The 23,734-nt window shown below is 36.7% G+C and overlaps 1 protein-coding gene across 2 annotated transcripts; it reads right to left on the reverse strand.

Moving 5' to 3' along the window:
- Positions 1–2,149: 2,149 nt before the first annotated feature.
- ITM2A (integral membrane protein 2A) lies at positions 2,150–9,198 on the reverse strand. Of its 2 annotated transcripts, none has more exons than XM_012727029.1 (6): positions 8,961–9,198; positions 5,270–5,401; positions 4,812–5,009; positions 4,297–4,407; positions 3,907–4,057; positions 2,150–2,946 (listed from the first exon to the last, which is right to left on the reverse strand). In XM_012727029.1, the coding sequence occupies exons 1-6, from the start codon at positions 9,072–9,074 to the stop codon at positions 2,858–2,860; spliced, it is 795 nt and encodes a 264-aa protein (XP_012582483.1). In that variant the 5' UTR covers positions 9,075–9,198; the 3' UTR covers positions 2,150–2,857. The 2 variants fall into 2 exon arrangements, with proteins under 2 accessions (XP_012582483.1, XP_012582484.1); XM_012727030.1 differs by having other exon boundaries at positions 2,718–2,946; positions 8,964–9,198.
- Positions 9,199–23,734: the final 14,536 nt, after the last annotated feature.

A 23,734-nucleotide genomic window follows, 5' to 3' on the forward strand; every position in this document is an offset into this window, starting at 1 on the left:
GCTACCAGGAAGATCAAGTTTGCTGTGTCCTCCTGTAACCTTCGTGTCAGTGTGGTCAGGTGGTCACTCGGGTTAGTAGAAGAGTATCTTCCCAGGCTCACTGGGCCAGTTAGAGTTACCCCTGGGAGCCACACTGATGATGGCCATGTGACTCTCTCTACTCCTGACCCAGCTCCTAGTCCCTGAGTGTTCCTTATTGCACCGAGAAACAGGTTATGCTCTCACAGAGAATTATTTTCTTTCCTTCTCAGCCCTTCCATCGAAGTGACACCATTCTTGACTTAGTTTTCCAGACTTTTATCCCATTTCTGATGGTTTCTGACTCTCCATCTTGCTGAGACTTTGGTCTTCTCATCCCCAGCTCCACTGTAGATGTGGGTGTTCCCTCCCGGCACTTACCCTTGGCGTTCCTGAGAAAAACAGCTCAAGGATTTTGTCTGTCTGCCATCTTCTCCTAGCAGACATAAGCTTTTATTTTTTTAATTAAAATATATTTTTTAATAAAATAATGACATTTTTAGGGCTATGTATTTGACTATTTGACTACAGTGCAATTTTGGTTATCAAAATCTATTGCCTTTACCAACAGGTGATCAGTTATCAAAGACAATTTTTAACCTAATAAAAGAAAAATGTTTTTTTAAAATACTGTACCCTCCCCCATTTTATAGTTTTTAGGAAAGTGTCATTTGTTTAACCAGTGTATTTTTTTAAAAGATTTATTTACTTATTCATACAGAACTGGGGCCAGAGATGCGGAGGGTGAGAGGATTCACCAGGGACAGAGTGGGGAGCAGAACAGGCAGATTGACAAAGTACACTGCTGAGGGGAGCAGTGGGCGGGTCAGGAGAGGTCTGCCAGCCATGTGGATCTCCTCCGGGGCAGGCAGGGATCGAACTCATGCAGAAGTGGCTTAAGCTTTTTAGTACTGTGCTTTAACCTGCTGCACCACCAGGGAGGGCCTAACCAGTGTATTTTTAATTAATGCCCTTAATATGTTCAAAGCATTGACTCATAAAAATACAATATCAAAAATGCATGATTCATTTTCCTATAAGTGTTTTCAAATTATTCTTTAACCTAAAACCAGAACATTTTTAACATGTTAAGGATGGAAGCAGGGGAGGGTTAAGTTATGCAACTTGGGGGTTAAGCGACATAACGTGATTTTTCTGACAATGACACCTGTGTTGTTCATTTTTTCCCTTTTTTTTAAAAAAGATTTATTTATGTTGCATACAACAACTGGGCTTCAGGCCAGAAGAGTGGGAGAGGAGAGGCGGGAGGATTCACCAGAGATAGAGTGGGATGTAGAACAGATGGATCCACTGAAATACACTGCTCAGGGGAGTAGTGGGCAAGGCAGGAGAGGTCTGCTAAGCCATGTTGGTTTACTCCCTGGCCAGGGATTGAACTCATGATGCAGTGCCTGGTTATAGCTTCATTGCACTGAGACTATAACCCCTGTGCCACGAGGGAAGCCCCAGATCATATGTTCAACAGGAACACCCTATAGATAAATTTCTCAGTGACCTACATTAGAGCAGAAGAAACTGAGGCACTAATAGTTAAAGGAACATTCCAAACCTGACGTGTCTGCTCTGTGCTAATGTGGCACAGCCCTCTGTGGGCAGCGAGGATGCTTCCACACACTTGCAGGGCGAATGTAGAAACTGGTGGCTAGTGGCTGACTCCTCCTGGATACTCCTGAGTTCAGTGGCAGTGCTGTGTACTCCTGCAGATGCTTCTTCATCTGCCAGCTATGGCATAACCAGTAGGAAGTGCGTAGGCAGCTAGAGCCCACAGCAGGTGAAGTTCTTAAAAGTGTTAATCTTGACATCTTATTCAAGGTTTGTTCTTAGTGATCTATTATAGCTGCATATGATTTTTGGTGTGTGTGAAAAAGGAAGCATTCACAAGTTTTGAACTTGCTAGGGACATGTAATTCGATTTACATGTAAACCAATTCTAGAGTATTTGTAAAAGAGTATTTGATATATTAGCAAAAGAGGAGTAAAATGTGAGATTATAAAATAGAAATGTATAGTTTGGGCAGAGCCAGCTTAGTAATTTTCTATCTTTACATGTAAATAAAGCTAAACAAGTTATGCTACTTTTTCATAATAAGTATACCTCAAGTAAGAAACAGTGGTTGAATATGGTAAAATTTATTATACAGTTGTAGAATTCATAGTCTTTATAAAATAGTCCTCACAGCATTTGGAACTTTTACAGTATTCTGGATTTCACAAATTGGATTTACATATCAGTAAAAAAGAATCACTGCATTAATAAAAATTACTCATAACTTTTTTTCACGTATAAGTCAGAATTATTACAGAACACAGCAAAAATGCAAAGGCATAATTTCTAAATTCAGGGAAGTTGCAAAAAACTAAAAACAAAATTTACTGCTAAGAGATTTGACATGCTTTTCACAAAAGCTCAAAGCAATTTTTAAATTTAAATCATCTTCTACAACATAACTGAGTGGAGATCAATGTAAAAATTTCAAAGAATGGAAATTCATGTAAAGATGTTAGCTGATACATTCATGCTGTTTTCAGGAGCTTAAACCCTACAAATTCAAACAAAAATATAATATAATATAAAGTATATAATATATACTTTATTTTGGTTTCAAACAACAAGCAATGTCAGTGAAATTAAAAACTGACAAGAGCTTGAAGTTGCCAGTATTTTCTTTTTTTTTCTCTTTTTTTTTTTACGTATAAGCAGTAGAGTAAATGCATGAGTAAATTTCTTCAGTATCCCACCCAACTTTAATATTGAAATCATATTATATAGCGCTGACTTCTTATTACTACTGAATTCCTTTTCTTTTTCTATTGGCTCTTATTCTTGACAGATCTTGGTCTCAACAATGAACTCATTGGGGAAGTGTCTAATCTTCCAGCACTTATCAGTGGCACGTTTGTTAAAACCTGTGAGGAAATACACACACAAAAAAAGATATTTGCAAATCATAGCCTGACAAGGGGTTAATATCCAGCATATATAAAGAACACATACAAATCCACAATTCAAAAACATACAATCTGATTTAAAAAATGGGTAGAGGATCTCTCCAAAGAAGGCATAAAGAATTCTAACAGTCATATGAAGAAATGTTCACCATCACAAATTGTTAGTGAAGAATATAAAATAATATGAAGTTAATTTAAAAATGATATATGCACTCCTATGCTCACTGCAGCAATGTTTGCAATTGCCAATACACGGGGAAAAGCTGAGTATCCATCCAAGGATGAATGGATAAAGAAAAATTGTTATGTAAAATAATGTGTTGTTTAACATGGGGATACAATTGAGAAAAGCATTGTTAGATGTTTTTAAATTTCATTAAAAAATTTTAATTTTAATTTTAATTTCTGAAAATTATTACAGTGAAGAAAACCCCAAGATTTATAGAAAAGTAATAGAAGGTATGCATTTTGATAAATGTAGCTAAGAAAATGTGAATGCCAAATTTCTTTGAATTTTAAAGAAAAACATATTTTTAGACCAGTTATCAGTTGTTGCTTCTCCTTAGAATTCATGCATTTGTTTTCATCAAATTAAATGATTATTAATTAGGTCATTGAAGCATTACAGCAGTCATGGAAAAGAGCTAATGGCCTAAAAGACTAAAACAATTATATTTATATAGCAACTTAAATGATTTAACATTTGAAACTGGACATTTTGTGTGAGCACACGGGTGTAAACAGATGTCAAATTATAATGTTGAAACATATATAAAGTTATAAAAACAAGACATTGCAATTTAAAAAAGGCTGTTGAACTTTTGTGTAAATAAAAACATATCTAAATTTGCTCTCAGCTTTTCCCAACATACTTCAGTCCCCAGTTAGACAGTACAAAGGAAAGGCTAAATGTCTTACCTAGCAGAAGGTCTCTGCGACGAAGGCGGAAGGACTTGCGGTTGTTGCAAAGTTGGTAAATAAAAATGCCAAGGTTACTAACATCACGAATCTCTTCCACAGCAACTAGGTCTTCACGAACCACGTAAGTGTGAGGCAAGTATTTACCACTCTAAAAATTATAATTAAAAAAAAAAAACTGAAGTGATAAATTCTCTAAAACATTATTTAAATCTTTATCTATAGCAGATGCATTTTTAAAATACTTTTTAGGGCAATTTTAGGTTCATAAAATGTTTCTTATTTGAAAATTATATTTCAGTGACTTGGAATGTTTTGGTTCAAATAATTATTTTTTAAATGAAAAAAATTGGAAATGTTTATAAAAATTTTGACATCCAAAATACATACAGCCAGTTTGCCAAAGAGTTCCACCAGATTCTTTGGAGACATAACAATGGAGGTATTGAGCGGCATCAGATAGCAGTTCCCCAGCAGTAAGTCCAGGTAAGCAGTCATTCCCTGTTAGGAGGAGAGAAATATGAGGTGTAATATCAAAGTATCAATGCTGTGGATTTTCCAGCTACTATTAGAATATGCAGCTTAAGCCTTTCAAAATCAACTAATGTTGATTCATTATCAACATTAATATCAAGCAAATGAAAAAGGCTTTGCTGCAAAAAAAGTACATAATGTGCTATATACATATGTTGATTTATAATGCTGTACACTTGAAATCTTTGTTATAATACAATGTTACTTCAATTAAAGAAAAATAAATTCTAGGACATTAATGATATTATCTTTGTGTTATAATAACCCATGAATACTGGTACCCTTCTTCAGAAAATAAAAAGGTACATTTATAAACAGGTTTTGTACAAATGAATAAGCTGTGAAAATATCAATGAGAATAAGAAACCCACCTTTTCGAAGTCATGAATAATTGCTGCAGGGTCACTGTCAGAGAAATTGGGGACAGGCACATCAATGATTGCAATGTTGTCATCCTCACGAATGTCAGCTTCTTCAGTGACAGGCAGGAAGTAGGGCTCTCCTACTCGGAGGATATTTGCAGGGAGCTCTGAATCAAGGAAACACATCTCTCCATGGTAGATAGTATTCTAGAAGATGAAAATGGAAGAACAAATTATTGTAATACTACCATGACATTTGAATCATTTCTCACACTCATACCAATTTATTGTACTCTTTAGCAAGCTGAAGATTATTGACTATAGTTGTCAACATGAAGAAATATTAACTTTATAAACTAAAAGGTAACTATAATCTATAAATTTTCATTTCTCTGCTACAGAGAATTATTTAAGTTGTTGCTAAATGTATAACACTAAGCAATCCAAATAATAATTGTAATTATTACCTTGGGCATAAAGTACTTGTAAATGCAGGCTCCACCCACAATAAGTCCTGCCAAGATGAATGACAGGCCTAAGAGAGTCAGCATGCATCTCCCAGAGGAGCTTTCTTTTTCCTGGGCTGCAACTAGGAGTTCCTATTTAAAGAAAAGCAAAAACAAATGGGAGAGATATGGTGATCACGCCTGAGAGGAGAAACCCTATACTGCCAAAAGTATGTAAAACAATAGTATTTCATTTAAAAATAAACAAATAACTAAACAAACTGATTGCACTTTTAGACACATAGTTCCTTTCCTATATGATTTATTTTCCTTGAAACCCAAAATATTTTGAAAAGATGCTACTATCCTAGTCTAAAATCATTTCAAGACAATGAATGGTATTTAATAGATGTGGAAATCTCCAGTTATATTTACCTTCCCTCAAGCATTTCTTTTCTTTTAAGCTTTATTTATTTATGCATATAAGAACTGGGGTACAGGCCAGACTTGCAGGGGGTAAAAGGAGTCACCAGAGATAGAGTGGAGAACAGAACAGGCAGATCCACTGACATACACTGCTGAGGAGAGCAGTGGGTAAGACTGGAGAGGTCTGCTGTGCCATGTGGGTCACTCCCCTGGCCAGGCATCAAACTCATGGTGCAGTGGCTACACTTAGCTTCATAGTGCTGCGCTTTAACCCCTTGTGCCACCAGAGAGGGAACCCTTCTAGCATTTCCATACCCAAATATAGATATGAAATTATTTCAAATACATACTTGTAGAATTATCTGAACCATTCATGTATGCAATAAGTTATCCTCTTTAAATAAAAGGAAATTATAAATTTTTTGATTTGTTTAGTGTTATAATCACTAACTTTCTGGAATACATTTGTATTTCTTGACAATTTTCATAGCTATTTGCTTGCCAATTGAAGAAAATTGTCCATTAATTAAATAATTTCAAAAGGCCCTTTTTTTGAAAATTAAGTTCTGTAAGGAGTTCTATAAGACAGCTAATGCCATTTCCACTTATTTTACAATCTGAAATATAGAAAGTGAGATATTTCATATTGCTCCTATATTTAAAGAGATAATAGGCTTCCCAATGCCACCCAATGCTCTATAGCTATATACTGCATGAACGAAATAATATTTTCCAAGTTCTAGATAAAACACTAAATTTTAAAGTACAGTATTTGAGATACTGAGATACAAAATGTGTGTAACCATGACTGCAAAATTCTAATAAGTCAATCATTTGCTTAGGGTTTGGAACAAGAAAGATTTCAAAGCAAACAAGTAACTTATTAATTCTGCATTCTTCCCAGAGCTTTGGATCAGGGGTTCTTCAATCCTATTATTTTATGTCAAAATATCTTGAAGACATATTTTGACAGAAGGGCAAAATTTATGAAGTCAGCAAATCTAGTCTAGGCTAGTGAAAGGTTAAGTCATTCAAACTGATATATAAATATATCTGTTTGAGTCTTTTAGCCCATTAGCTCTTTTCCTTAACAACTACTATAATGCTCATGTGACCTAGTTAAGCAACTGATAATTTAAATATATATATATGTTTTTCTTTAAAATTCAAAGAAAGTTGATATTCACATTTTCTTCGCTACATTTATCAAAATTCAAACCTTCATTAGTTTCTATAAACCTTAGGGCTTTTCTTTATCAGAGATTTTAAATTATTGGTATTAAAATGCTTCTAATTGACACTATAGAGACAGAATTGTAAATTATGATTGTAAATCACTGTAATCTAGACTTAGAAATTGTATTTCAGTTGATTAAATTGAGGTCCATAAAGATGAATGACTGGCCCATAAATTACAAAATGACTTAATTTCAAATATTCCAAGGAACTAATTTTTTTCTTTTCCTTCTGAGATATGAAAAAAATAAATACTGAAATTTATTTTCTCCTTCCAATAATCAGGGAGTCTATTATTAAGCAAAGTCTTACTATAAACGTCTCAATTACAAACATTTCCTACCGCACTAGCAATAATGACTTTTTGCTTTCATTTAAATTTTCTGGACCTCAGGATGTTTGTTGGTGGTTGTCACTTACCATATAGCTAATTTCTCTCTGTCGAGTAACAAAATCAGTGCCCTGCAGTGGCCAAGTCAAGATCCTATAAGAGTTTCGCAACACCCAACAAATCTAATAACATTGCAAATGCTCATATTTGTTTATTTCTCATCACACCACAAGCCTGGCAAGAAGTATAACTTGCATATTAGTTGAATCCCAACTACAAGTCATGAGGTTTTCGCTGCTGAGAAAAAAAAAGGGATAACTATGTGACTATATTTAACTACTGGCATCTAATTAGACCTCCCCCATAATCTGGCAATGTTTCACTTACAGAGTCGGTAGGTTACATATTTAACCTTCTATCATTTAATCAAAACCTCAACAATGCAAGGGAGTGTTACTTTTGCATTCTGAAATGTATAATACACAAAAGTTAGTCTGATTGCTGGCTTAAATGTTGAATATTTTCACGGTAAAACTTGTGCATAAACACAGTATTTCAACTTGTGTGCACGATCATTTTTCTACTGCGGTTATCGTTTCACTCAAAGCACATTTAAAATTTCCATTCTGGACTCAAAAGTTCTTCGTAGATCTTGTATCACAAGAAGAAAATATCACTGAGCTTTTTAACATTGTGATTTTTACTGAGGAAATGAGAAGTAGTTTATAAACATTGAAACCATAACAGATGTTTAAAGGAAATTGGACTGAATAAATAATGGCTAATATATATTTCTTGAAAACTCTCCCAGTTCTTGGCAATGTTAATAGTTTTAAATTACAAGTTCGGACATGAGTTACAGCTCTATATGGCGGGCGGGGGAGGGGAGGTACTGAGAGGCACCATGACTCAAACAGAAATACTAAAAAAAGAAAAAGGGAAAAAAATCTCTAAATTAATTTTTATGGAAGCATGTTTTCTTTAGAAATTGCCACTCGAAAAACACACGAAGTTTTTGCAGTAAGAGAGCACAGTGAACATCCCAAATTCTATTTAAAGCCAACTTAAATTTTGATGAACTCCATTACCAAATACTTAAAAGCCCCTATGACCAAGAAATTGAAAATATCCATGCTCAAGCAGAGACGCATACTTGCCCCAGCCTTTATTGCTTCAAGTTAAAGCTGTCCTGCCCTCTCCCCCAACATTCAGTGATGCTAGAAGGACTCAGATTCATAAAACTTCATCCGCGTCGAAAAGAAAGAGTTTAATCTCCTTCCCTTGCTCACCCCGCAGTCCACTCTGCCCCAGTGAGATTGTGCACGCCTTTGGAGATGGGGATTTGGCAGCATTTCTCTCAGTGAACCCCTGTCCCCCACATGTTCCCAAGGAGATGACACTGGGTCCCAGAGGTTCTCCTCAAATTCCCTCCTACAGCACTCAAGCCACATACAGCGTGAATTAGAACCACAGGAACGTGGCTCGACGTGCTGGGATAAAGCCGGGTGTAGGGCACCACAGAAAGAAGGTGGCTGACCAGACTGAACCATGCGAAAGCCCGAAGAATAGTTTAATCGTTTAGAACAAGACTGTCTGAGAAAGCAGGATCACAAAAGCAGCTTTCATTTTATCCTGTGCCATCAGCCCCATTACTTTCTTCCACCTCCCCCAACCCCCTTCCCAACACCAACAGGCTGTCCGGAGTGTATTGGGGACTGCTACCTTGCCGGTTAAGATCTGAGCTCCGACTGTGCGGTTCACTAGGGCTTCCACATCTTGCCGAGCCTCCTCTTTTTGCACCGCGGTGGGTGTGTTGAAGGCGATTTTCACCATGGTGACTCTGGGCTGCGATGTAAGTGCAGGCTGGAATGAGCGTCCTGGGCTGCCGGTAGGGAAAAAAAATCGTGCTAGCCCTAGCACCACCTACTGTCTTCCCAGTTTGCCTTATGCCGCAGCTAGCAAGACCAGGGGATACTTATGACTCGGTCACAAGCTGAGTGGGAGCCTGTGGGCGGGGCCAGGGAGGGGCCTCGGGAGGAGCGAGAGAGGGTTCAAGCGATGGGATGCGGGTGGGGGTTGTTGGCGCGGAAAGAGGAAGGGAGGCGGAGCCATCGGCGGCTATGGAATCTAAACGCACCTCACCTGCATTCCAGGCTTTCTCCCACCAACTCTGCTCTCAGATTTTAACACGACAGAGGGGAAACCTGCCGCATAAGTGTCTTTCTGCCTCTGTCCTGTTCTGTTTTCTCAAACTTGGGCCCTGATTCCCCACATTGACTTGGCACGAAACTCAGCCTTCCTCAGCTCTGCACCCAACAAAGTAACAAAAGCAGTTTTCTTGATTCTTCTGTACCTTTATAATGTCTTCCATTTAAAGAATACTTGCAAACCCGGTTTATAGATAATTGGTTAATTTTAACAGGAAAATTCTTTCTTGTAGTTTGTTTTGTAATTTTAATTTCCTATTCTAGAGTAATGATAAATCAGAAATATACAGCTTCTGCCTTCTCAACTGCCCATTTTTCAAGGAAACCAGAGCCTATTTCTCTTCAGTAATCTGCAATGAAATCTGTAGGGAGAAAAGCAGGGCTGTGTGTATTTATGTGTAGTGAGATTGAAATGGGCATGGGAGATATAAAATTTAGGCAGATGCTAATGCAGCTTCAGGACAAAAACCTATCATCTCAAAGAGGCTGAAATAGAAACAATTATTGAAGCTTTTACATGTGTAGCCACTATAATCAAGCCATTTGTTCAGTTGTCCTACAGTGGTGACACTGAAGGAGAACTTCATATATGAAGTTCATGCTGTGGAGATGGATGACTGAGGATGACAGCTAAAGTGTTTTATTAAATACTTGGTTCTGCACAGACAATGCCACTATATACAACGGATGTGTTTACCGCTTTACTAGAGACTATGCTACTTATCAACCTACTTACTTAAGGAACTTGAATATGTAAGTGACCATCTCTTTGTCCAGAAATTCAGTTTAAAATTTTTCCCAGTGTTTCCTTGATTCTGAATCCAGAATCCTATCTTCATTGGGGAGCGGGGGGGTGGGGGGAGTTGTGAAGACAGTCTTCATTTTTCTGGGTAGATCACAGATGAGAAGGAATGGAGGAGAAAAGTAGGAAATCTGTGCCTTACACAGGGCCAGATGATTGAGTTTACTTAGAAATATTGGCATTTTTTTACTTAGTCTTTAGTCAAGCCTGACCATTATAATTTAGCATTTATTAGGAAATTTAAAATTCCTAAGATTTTTCTTTGTAGTTACCTTCTGTCTGACAGTTTTTTGTGATAACTCAACTTAGGATCTAGGTTAATCTAACCCTGTGATTCGTAACACATGAACGTAGGAACAAATTGTTGCTCACACACATTTAACTACCGAGTCCATGGCACATTATTTTTTTAGTGTATCAAACCTTAAAGGATCAGGAATTATGTCCATTTTTTCAGATGAGTAGACCCAAACTCTGATAGCAAAGCTAGCATAAGATGACTTGCTGGTTACGTGACATTGAACAAATCACTCCATATTTTGGGTCTTAGCTTCCTCCTCAATAGACTGCTGCAATATCTTCTACCAACTGCTCTCAGGATCACTTAGGACAAGTAAGGAGTAAACAATTTTTAAATTATGAAATGAATAAGGCAGTGAAATGGTTGCATAACATGGAATCTTCCTTTTTATTGAGTTAACATTGGTTAACAACACTGTCCATAACTGAGAGGTCTGGGTTCACACCTTTTCAGGTATATGTCACCACAACACGCTCATCACCATGGCACCCACAGTACTCCAAAACAGTCCGTTGCCCACCCCCCACCTCCACACTTTGCTCTACACTTTGCCCTCCGGCAAACAATTCTGCGTTCAGATTTCTAGACTCTGTTTTGGTTTGATTTTTGGTGCTTTGTAATCCACATGATTGAAACTATCCAGGATTTTTGTCTTTCTCATTCTGACTTATTACACTTGATCTTAACCAAAAGGCCGAGAAGCAATCATTCTGACTTATTTTATTAGCTCCATTCATATTGTCACAAATAGTAAGACTTTATCCTTTATATAGCTGAGTAGTATTCCACTGCATCTATGTGTTCGTGTGTATACATATATGTACAATACATACATACATAACACATCATTTTAATCCTTGGGCAAGCAATCCTAGGTTGTTTCCATAGCTTTACTATAGTAAATTGTACTGTAGTAAACATAGGAGTACATATATTCTTTAGCATTAGTGTTAAAGAGGGCTCCTCTTCAATTTTTTATATACTATGAGCAATAGTATATATAAGGGTTCCTTTTTCTCTATACACTTGCAAATATTTGTTATTTCTGGTCTTTTTGATATGAACCATTCTCACAGGTGTGAGATGATAGTTCATTATGTTTATTGTTTCTTCAACACCATATCTTGCGTCCCTTGTCTCTCTCCCTTGTCTTCCTTCTTAACCTTAGAGTCCTTAGAATGTTTATTAATATCCACTAGTTTTATGTTATGGGATTGTTTTGTGAATGTCAAATATTTGTTGTTATCATTCTGCCTTACTTTGCTGCACATAATTCTCTCAACTTTCCTGCATTTTTGTTGAAAATGGCTGCATTTTGTCCTTTTTATTGCAACATAATACTCCATGGTGTGTTTATGCCACATCTTCTTGATCCATTTGTCCACTGAAGGAGATTTAGGTTGTTTCCATATCCTATTATTGAAACTATTCTCCTGTGAATATTGTGGAATATATGAGCTTTCCGTTAGTTGTTTCATTTTCTGTGAGTGTATGTACAAGAGTGGGATTGCCAGATCACTTAGTATTTTCAAGTTTTAAGAGAACTCCAGATTGTTTTTCATAATTATTTTACCAGTTCACATTCCTACCAACAATGAAATAAGATTCAACTCAAACTTGATAAAAGGTTTGGATGTAAGACCTGAAACCATAAAATACATACAAGAAAATGTAGGCTAAACACTCCATTACAAAAATTTCAGAAATTTCCTTGCTTCTGTGGAATCATCCCAGAAGCAAGGGGGAAAAAAGAGAATAAAATAAAGGACGGGGACTGCATCAAACTTAAAAGCTTCTGCACAATGAATGAGATAACTTAAACAAAGAGACACACTACAGAATGGGATAAAATATTGCACCAATAATTTAACAAGGGATTGATATCAAAATTCTACAAAAAGCTTGTGTGACTCAACAATAGAAAACAACTAACCCAATCAAGAAATGGTCAGAGGAGCTAGACACTTCTCAAAAGAAGACACAGATGGCCAATTGGCACATGAAGCTCAAATCATCAGGGAAGTTGACATCAAAACCACAATGAGATACTGTCTCACACCAGAAAGAATGGCCTACTTCAAAACGACTAGTTGCGTCAAGTTTTGGTGAGGGTGTGGAGAAGAAGGAACCCTCTTACACTTTTTTTTTTTTAATGTTTCAGTCTAGAAGTGACGTAGAGCTTTTTTTTTTAAAGAATTATTTATGCATACAGAACTAGGGTACAGGCCAGAGGAGCAGGGGGTGAGAGGATTCACCAGAGGCAGAGTAGGGAGCAGAACAGGCAGATAGATGAAGTACACTGCTGAGGGGAGCAGCGGGAGGGTCAGGAGAGGTCTGCCGTGCCATGTGGGTCACCTCCGGGCAGGGAGGATGGAACTCACACTCAAGTGACTGCGGCTGGCTTGCAGTGCGGCCTCCTAATCCATCGCACCACCAACGAAGTTTCCTCTCAAATTTTTAATGGGGGTGTAGAATGGTCTTACCCAGATGGAAAGCAGTGTGTATATTTCTCAAAAGACTAAGTATGTATCTTCCATACAACACAATAATTTCATTACTAGGTATCTACCCAGAGTACAACAACATTAATTAGAAAGGAAAAATGCAGCTCTATGTTGATGGTAGCACTGTTTATGACAGTCAAGATATGGGAAGAAGGAAACTGCCCAATAACAGCTTAGTTGATTAAGGAGATGTGGTGCATATATATAATGCAATACTACTCAGCAATCATAAGCAATAAATTCATGACTTTTGCAGCAATGTGGATGGAGTTAAAGAGCTAATCCTAAATGGAATATGTCAGAAATAAAAAGATAAAATCCAGATAGTATCATTAATATGTGGAATATAGAGAAATCACCCATTGTTAGTGTCCATTTCAGGGAGAGTAAATATTATCTGTATGGCTTTATTTTACTTCAACATATAATCTGCATTTACTAATTGAATTGAAACCAGTAGTTAACATTTTCTATCTACTAAAAATTTTTCTCAATGACATTAAGTTTTTTGTTGTTCGCTTTCTTTCCCAATATTATCTTCTTGCCTCTTAGAATCAATTTCTATTTATTGTTTTCAGAAACGGTGGGGATGTGGTTGTTGTGTATATTCCAGCTCACACTGTTAATCATATTCAAATCTGAATACACATCTGAATTACTTCCTTGTTCTTACATGTCAGATGGTGACTAAACTATCACAAACTGAGTGGAATGGAACATGACATACAATAGGATGTCAAATCTCTATGAAAGTTGTACAATTTCAAAATTTTCACATGAAAATTAGGGTAGTAGTAGCATACATGTGTAGTCTTTCATTCATAAACTCATTTATTTGTTCAAAAATTTACTGAAGATGTGCAATGTATCTTCTCCTATGATTAGCCAGGTAAATACAGTGGTAAAAAGTACACACAACTTTACCCATATAATCACCACTGCAGTCCTGGAAATGACATATATTGAGTTCAGTTTTTGTAACAGGACACTGTACTGTAAGATGCAGAAGTTCTACAAACACACAGAGTAGTTTCAAGCTTGATGCTACTAGATGTTTAAATTTTTAGTTCACTTTCAATGGTTTTACCACCGAATTCTATTTTGGAAGATTAATTTAACTTGTATGGGGAAGCCGGTAGTAGAATACATTGGTGACTGAGATATAGAAAATAAAGGAATGGGCCCTCCCTGGTGGCACAACGGGTTGGAACGCAGCACTGGGATTCTGCTGAAGTGGCTGTCACTTCAGCACAAGTTCCATCCCAGGCCAGGAAGAAGACCCGCATGGTGCAGGAGGCCTCTCCTGTCTCTCCCACTGCTCCCCTCAGCAGTGGATTTCTGTAAATCTGCTTGTTCCACTCCCTACTCTGTCTCTGTTGAATCCTCTCACCACCCCTGCACCTTGGGCCTGTACCCCAATTCTGTATGCATAAATAGATGGGTCTAATAAAAAAAGAAAAGAAAGGAAACATTCTCAGAGATATTTTAGTAGCCATATTTTACAAGATGGGTGCTGGCATAAATCATGTGATGGACACTGTAATTTTCCACCACCAAAATGTCCACAGTCCTCTACCACACTCCACCATGCTCTTCTACCCTTAACCCTTCCTCTCACCCTCCCTCCTGAGTGTCTCATATTTATGGTATGTTTTCAGGGGTCAGTCTAACCATTTGTCATTTCTCATTCTTTGTTTATTTTTTTCCCGATTCCACCTATAAATGAAATGATCCAGTATTTATCGTTCTCTTTCTGGCTCACTTGGTTTAGAATAATCCCTTCTAGTTCCATCCACGTTGCCACAGAGGCATGAGTTTATCCTTTTTGATCACTGAGTAGTATTGCACTGTGTATATGTACCACATCTTCTGGATCCGCTCCTCTGGAGTATGTAGATTGTTTTCACATCTCGGCTTTTGTAAATAGTGTTGCTATACACGTAGAGGTACAGGTTTCATTTCGAATTAGTGTTTTTGTGCTCTTAGATACCTAGGGGTGGGATTGTTTGGTCATACGCTAAATCGTTGAGAGAAACAGCTAATAAGTACTGATATTTTTGTCATGATGAAAATGTTACAAAATGTTTTATGGTAATTGTTGTACAACTCTGAATACATGTTAAAACTATTGTCATATAATCTAAATGTGTGAATTTTCACTATGTGAGCTACATTTTAAGAAATCTGTTTATAAAGAAAAAATATATAATGTAGAAAACTTTTAAAAATCTGTTTGAATGACTGGAAAAATCAGATTGAGCAAATAATTATGTCCTTCATAACAATACTAAATGTTTATTGAACATACCAAATTTAAATTTCTGTGCTAAACCAATAAATTGTCACTTACCCTTTATAAGAATGTTGTGAGGTATTTTTATATTCCCCAGTTAATAGATAAAGAAATTGAAGTTTTGAGACATTAGATGATTTTCCCAAGATCAGATGCTAACAAAGGTTAGAATCACATGGTCTGATTCCATTGTTTGTCCTCTTACCCGTCATATTGTTTTGCTGCAACAAAAGAAATGAGAAAATCAAGAGCAGACTTGGAAACAAAAAAAATAATGAACATATTCTGTAGGGAGATGAAATATTGATTTTCTGGTCATATTCAAACAGAGATTCTATTTTCTCATTAAGGGCTAAAAACATTTGAAACACTTTTAAAACTTTGCTAACCATGAGTACAGTTTATAAGTTACTCATCCTAAAACATATTTCTCCTGATTTGTGCAGTTGTTCCATTTGGCAGAACAACAGCTACAGGGAGAGTTATCCCATCCAGTGCGTCTGGGTGTGATCCAGGAACTTGATTTATAGCTTTGAAGAAGCAAGCCATTTTCTAGGCCCACTCTTTCCCTGCATACATAACTCAGCCTCTGGAACATGGTAGGTAATGGACAACAAGGGAATAAATGACATTAGCTTTCTGGAATAGATTCTTGTTTCTCGAGTGCATTTAAATTTTTTTTGTAGGTTACTAGGCTACAATAATAGGAGGATACAACTTTCTCTTAGTGTAGGCCAAACTTCATCTCTTCACAATGATATGCTCATATTTTCAAGGTGAAGAAGTTGTACCTCACTCAAATTTATAAAAATTAGAAAAAGCATATTTCTTTTTTTGTCATTTGGGGCAATTGAAAAATCTAGTGAAAATGTCTACATTTTCAATATACCCCTTCTAAATTGTCAAAAATAATCTTGTTGCAGATTTTTGCTGGGGAATTTTTTTAAAGCAGTCATGAATCAATGTTTTATCTGGTCACAATTTTTATAAACACCAATCTTTACTAAAACAGGGAAAAAACTCAAGTCTAGTTCTGGGAATGCTTCTGAGAATGTAGTTAGTTCATTTGTTCCATAACATAGTACTAAGCAATATTGAGCTATCTTTGTGACAGTAGAACTATGTTCTTATTCAATAAAAACTCAGTTAATGGTTGTTTCATTAGTGATCGTTAATCCAGGTAGTCTCTTTATCTTATTTTTAATCTTATTGGTGACTCAACATATTCTGTTCTTAGTTTAATCTTAACATAAAATCCAAACTGTTATAGAAACATGATTATTCTTTTAAAAGATTTATTTATTTATGCATACAAGACTGGAGTACAGGCCAGAGGTGCAAGGGTAGTGAAAGGATTCACCAGAGACAGAGTGGGGAGCAGAAGAGGCAGGTCGGTGAATTACAGTGCTGAGGGGAACAGCGGGCAAGACAGGAGAGGTCTGTGTCATGTGGATCACCTCCCGGGCCGGGATCGAACTCACACTGCAGCAGCTGCGGCTAGCTTGAGGTACTGTGCCCTAACTGTTGCACCAGCAGGGAAGGTCGAAACATGATCCTTTTTATTATTCCAGAAATGCAATTTTGTTTTTTAGAACAACTATGATATATTCATATCCCAAAAGTTTTAATTATCCAACACATGATAACATATTGCTAATATTGAGGGCAGAGAAATATATGCAACAAAAGAATGCCCTAAATTAGATTATCTTCAGGTCAATGGGACTGTCTCAACCAATTAAGTGATCTCATGATTGGAAAATCCTGGTTGACAGTCTCCTCACCCAGACTCAAGTTCCACAGAAAGTGATTTTTATACTATGGAATGTTTCTCTTTCTTTTCTAGTGGAAGAGGGATGCTTTGTGTAAAAGAATATGGTACTGTGTGGTCGCTTCTGTACTGGTTTTCAACACATCTCTTACACACCCTGATTTTCAAGTTAGAGAAGTGATCATCTAACTTATTTTATTTTGTTTTAGCAGCTGAAAATTGTAAGAGTCTCCACTATATTAAGAATACTGCACAGGCCCTCCCTGGTGGTGCAGCGGGTTAAAGCACAACACTGAGAATCTAATGCTGCTTCCGCATGAGTTCTATTCCCGCCTGCCCCGGAGGTGACCACATGGCGCGGCAGACCTCTCCCGGCCCGCCCGCTGCTCCCCTCAGCAGTGTACTTCATCCATCTGCCTGTTCTGCTCTCCACTCTGTCTCTGGTGAAGCCTCTCGCCACCCCTGAGCCTCGCCTGTACCCCAGTTCTGTATGCACAAAAAAAAAAAATAAAAAAAAAAAAAAAAAAAGAATACTGCACAAAGTAATCATCCACACTAACTGAGAAGGGAGGGGTTTCTTTTGTGTTCTGTTTATGTTGCAGTTAGCACAATAAAAAGTTATTTCTATGAATGAAACCATCCAGCATTTTTCTTTTTCTTCCTGGCTTATTTCATTAACATGATCTTTTCCAGTTCCATCCACATTGCTGCAAATGACATTAGTTTATCTTTTTTGATTGCTGAGTAATGTTCCATTGTGTATATAGGCCACATTTTCTTGACCCAGTCATAAATTTGGGGGGCATTCTGGTTGATTCCACATCTTCCCCACTGTAATAGAGCAACAATAAACATGGGGGTGCAGGTGTCCTTTTGAATTATTGTTTCTGTGCCCTTTGGGTAGATTCCTAGGAGTGGAATGGCTGGATTATATGGAAGCTACATTTTTAGCAGTTTGAAAAATCTCCACACAGCTTTCCATAGGGGTTGTACCAGTTTGCATTCCCACCATAGTGGAGACTACCACTGAGATGGAAAAAAGTACAAAATTAAAAATAATGTAAAAAATTTCAGAAAAAGAATAAAATTTAGTTTAAGTTGGTAAATACAGCCTGATGTAAAACTTTAAATAAAATGTGAATCTTTAAATATGAAAAAAGTCATTTCTTTCCTACTTTTTGTTTTTGAGATTTATAACTTAAAATATTCTATTAAATGGGAAGATTAGAATAATGCCATTTATAAATAGAAATAATTGCACAAGTGCCACCATCCAATATTAATGATAATATTTTCTTTCTCCCCCTACAAGATTACCTCTTGGCCTTTAACTTTTAAAAAAGGGGCCCTCCTTGGTGGCACAACGGGTTAGGGCAAGCTAGCTGCAGCTGCTTCAGTGCGAGTTCAATCCCTGTGGCCAGGGAGGTGACCTACATGGCACAGCAGACCTCTCCTGTCTCGCCTGCTGCTCCCCTCAGCAATGTACTTCATTGATCTGCCTGTTCTGCTTTCCACTCTTTCTCTGGTGAGTCCTCTCATTGCCCCTGCACCTCTGACCTGCACACCAGTCTGTATGCATAAAAAATAAGTTTTTAGGGAAAAAAAATCTTTTAAAAAGGTTTCTACTTATTTTAACTCTAATTTGCATAATTCTCTACTTCAATAAAAGGTATCCATCCTGATGAATTCTTACTCAGTCTTCTTTTTTTGCACCCTTTGGTATTCTGATTGATAGTTTACTTATGAATATCATAAGAATAAATCAATTCTCAATTCATGCCAAGAATTGATATTGAGAAACAATGACGCATGCATAGATAAGAAAAAGGAATGTGTGTTTTAGAAGTTACTCATGAAATCAATTTACTGAGGAAGCAAGTACAGCCTATGAATTGTGAACCTGATTAAGCTGGGGAAATAAAATAATGACTGATTGCCAAGAATCTGGCAAATACCATAGTGAATACATTGAGTCTGTGAGCAGGGTGTGATTCTGCCACCTATACAGCAATTTCTTCCAAAGATAACTTCAGGTAAAAGCAATTGAATTCTAAATTTACCTCAAATGCAGCTAGAAATCTTTTCCCAGCAATTAAAAATGAAAGCAGGCACATTTTTTTTACCTAGGAAATTCAAAGAAGCCAAAATATTCTCCCAACAAATCAACTAAGCACATACTTTGTTTCAGCGTGTGTGTGTGTCTGTACATGCATTTGTTTTAATGAGCATAGTCTTTTGAGATTATTTTATCTAAAGTATGCAAACATTTTAAGCATTCAAAGAAGCTTTAACTAGAAACCTCCAAAACACATAGATTATACTTTGCGTACAGCATATAGTACAACTTAAAATAGCATGATGTTAACATTCTTCTTATTCCTTGATAATTGCTAGTTCATCTTCAATTTTATGTTTTCTTTTTATACATCTGTGAAGTTTGTAGTTCTGATTTGCCTGTCTGGTGAAAGATTACCAAACAATTCCTCGGAAGTAATTAAATTTCTTGTGCTTCGGAAGCCACCGGTAGTAACTCTGGAACTCATTGTTGCCAAAAAAGAATGAAATGGGTTTGTATGTTATTATCGTATCATATTGTATAGTCAATTTCATATATATATATCTATTTTTCCCTCCATCAGCTTCTGTCTAATTTACTTTTGAATTCTTGGCACTGTTTAAGTCCTTTTCCTGTTACAAAAATGAGACAATAAAATTATTGAATTGAACTGAATTTGAAGTTCATACACAACAGTCCAGTTGTGAACACTATCCAGCAAAGCATATAGGACCAGCTGTGTTTTTGTAATACACTCATTACAATTTTCACAGTCTTTTCTACTTTAGAGACATCTCCAATTAATACTCTGTCTGGTGTGATTCTATCTGCATGCCTGTATTTCTAAATTGGTAAAACAGCAATGTATGCTATATAGCACACCTTATCTTGGAACTATGGAGCACCCTTAGAAATTCTGAAGCAAACTCATCTCCTTGGGGTTAAGTACACACCAGAAATCTATTCACCCATTATCTCACTTCCTCCATGATGCTTTCCTGGAACACAGTTCTCTCAGTCTTTGATCTCCACCAATACTAACATCACCTAAAATCTTTCTTCTGCTGTCTGATGCCACTGTAAGTGACTGTGCTTTTCTTCTCTAAATATGCTAAATGCTTATAAAAAGCAGGAACTACTAAGCCCCTTGTTCTATACCTCCACAGTATCTAACATGAATCTGAACAAACACTTGACAATGTTCAAAGGAGCTATACCTATTGTGCTATTTTTTTATAAGATTTATTTGTGCATACAGAACTGGGGTACAGGCCAGAGGCTCAGGGGTGGCAAGAGGCTTCACTAGAGACAGAGTGGGGAGCAGAACAGGCAGATCTAAGAAGTACACTGCTGAGGGGAGCAGCGGGCGGGTCAGGAGTGGTCTGCCACGCCATGTGGTCACCTCCTGGGCAGGCAGGAATCGAACTCATGTGGAAGTGGCTTTAGTTTCTCAGTGCTGTGCTTTAACCCGCTGCGCCACCAGGGAGGGCCTATAGTGCTATTTTTAAATATTTGCTTCTCTTTGCAGAAAATGGGAGAAAATAAGTGGGAAGTTAAATGGCACAATACTAGTTATTTCTTTTATGTGCTTGACTTTATATTGTATAGAAAAGATAGAAATATGAAAAATGGTGTCTTCTATAAAAATGTTTAATAAAGTCTTCTGCAATATCATAATAATAGATTCCATCTGTATAGGAAGATATTAGATTTACATGCCTTACATCCCATATTTGATTCTAGAAAGAAATTTATATATTCATCACGGCATTAATTCCCTTTGACAGATGAAGAAACAGAGTCCTAGGAGTTGCTTCCAATCACAAAACCAGTGTGGTATAGCTTGGGATGGAACTGTCTGCCATACCATGCTGTTTCCCAGTACACCAGATGTCCCCTACCTAACCACCGTTGTCATAAATCATCACTAGTAGTATGAAAATATGACCTCTACTGCTTGACATTTGAGACCTCCATTTCACCAAGGAATTTTATGTAAAACAATACCAATAGCATGCAGCTTTTTCAAACAGGCCATGAGAAAGTTTTCTAAGAGAAATATGATACATTGGCATCAAGACACTTTATATAATATCTGTATATAACAACTTCAGGGTTTCTGGATTTATCCAATGTGAAAATGCACTTGATATATATGTAGTCAGTGTTGCTTATCTATGTCCTGATTTTTGAGGCAGTCTAGAGTAATGGGTATATGCAGACTCTGAAATCTTCTCCAGAGGTTTCTAAACAGCATTTCCCTGATGTCATATTGACCTTATTATATTATATGCTCATTCCTAAAATAATTGTTGGCAAAAAGAATGTATAGAATTACCACAATTGGTTTAGCCTATTCAAAATTCACTCTGATCTGAAGAAAGATACATTTTATTGAGTGAACAAAATTAAGTTACTATAAGTAGCAATAAGTACAATGACTAGAAGATAGGCAACTGATAATCCTCCCATTGTTCTTTCCAGAAAGAAAAAAAAAAACATAATCCCGTGTAATACTATGTAATATTATTAGCAAATTATTATAATTTTGGGACTCTTTAAAGCAGAGATATTAATCAGAAATACATTTTTTAGACCATGTTGTATATAAACCACTTTAATTGTAATGAGGCTTATTCTACTTAATTTAAAATAGTTGTGGTTATTCAATTCACAGGTCTTTGATATTTCCTTGCTTACAAACACAACTTAAGAAATATAGGCCCACACTGTTAAAATAAAAAGACAACTTATTCAACGAGAAAAACAAATCCAAATAATATATGAGACAATGAATTAATATCCAAACTTTACAAAGAACTAAACCACTCAGCAACAAAAAGCAACCAGATTTAAAACTGGACAGAGGATCCCAGCAGACACTCTTCCAAAGAAGAAATACAGTGAGCCAACAGGCACATAAAAAATGTTCAACTCTCCTATTGGTAGGGAAGTGCAAACCACAATCAGCCACTGTGGTATCTCCTCATATCTGTGAAAATTGTAATCAGACAAAAGACAAGAAACAAGTGCTGGACAGGATAGAGAAAAGAGAACCATCATACACTGCCGGTGGGAAATTGGTGCAGCCATTATAGACAACAATATGAAAATCCTCAAAAAGTGCGCAATAAAAGGCATGTCTGGTGGCTCAGGGGTTAAAGAGAGCATTATCCAGCTATCCCAAGCCACAGCAGCTCAAGTTCCATGCCCAGCTGGGCAGGAAGCTGGCCCACATGCAGCAGACCTCTGCTGTCTGGCCTGCTGCTTCCCTCAGAAATGTATTTCAGTCAAACTGCCTGCTTTGCACCCCACTCTGACTCTGGTGAATCCTCTCACCCCTCCTCCCTGCACCTCTGGCCTACACTCCAGTTCTTGTATGCATAAGTAAATAAATCTTTAAAAACAAAAGTTAGGAACAGAAATACTGTGATATCTAACTATCCCACTCTGTATTTATCTAAAGAAAGTGAAAAGCACTAATTTGAAGACATATATGCATTTCAATATTCATTGCAGCACTCTTCACAATAGCCAAGAGTTGGAAACTACCTAAACACCTACAGCAGAATTTGGATAATGAAGATGAAGTACATATACACAATGTAATACTTCTTATTTATAAAAAGGAAATGAAATCTTGCCATTTACAATAACATAAATGAACCTAGAGTGTATTACGCTAACTGAAATAAATCAGATGCAGAAAGACAAATGCCATTTAACTTCACTAATATGTGATATTCGTCATATAGAGAAACCAAATGAATCAGTTAAGGAAAACAAAACAAAAGAATACATTTGGATTACAAGAACCCAAATAGTGGTTGCCAGAAGAGAAGGGGGAAGGAGGTGTGTTAATGGTCAGTCCTATGGTGATGGACAGAAACCAGACTTTGGTAACAAGTGTAATGTAGCATATACAAATATTAATATATAAGTCTATGTATATGAAACTCTAATGCTATAAAACAATGTTACTTCAATTTGAAAAAAAGCAGAGATCAACAGAATAAATCTTAAAATGTGATTCAACAATGAAAAAAGTGTGAAATAATCAAATGAACAAAAGAAACAAGTTCAAGTGATGGGTTGAAGAAATATAGTTGTGTTGAACTTCAGGGGGAAAAAATATACAAACAAGTTTCACATTTGGGTTTTTAACAGATTTTGTCATATGAAATTCTACATTTGATTCTGCAGCCTTTCATTTTTAAAGTACTGTTTCTTCAATTAGTTCATACAAGTCTTTAATGATATGAATTTTTGATCAAGTTTTGGTTTGGCCCTTGAAAGAAGAATTTGTGTTTGACTAATGGCAACTACAATTAAAACTATAAAATGGTCAATTTGACTTTAAATTCAGAAGCTATCAAGTTTATTTCTAAAAGTACAATATTTCGGCCCTTCCTGGTAGAGCAACAGGTTAGAACTCAACACTGCAAGCTGGCCGCAGCCGCTTCCATGTGAGTTGGTTCCCCAGTCCTGGAGATGACTCACATGGCGCAGCAGACCTCTCCTGTCTCACCCGCTGTCCCACTCAGCAATGTACTTCACCA

This window comes from Condylura cristata, unplaced genomic scaffold (assembly GCF_000260355.1).
Source record: "Condylura cristata isolate star-nosed mole 26May11 unplaced genomic scaffold, ConCri1.0 scaffold00019, whole genome shotgun sequence".
NCBI classification, from domain to species: Eukaryota; Metazoa; Chordata; class Mammalia; order Eulipotyphla; family Talpidae; genus Condylura; species Condylura cristata.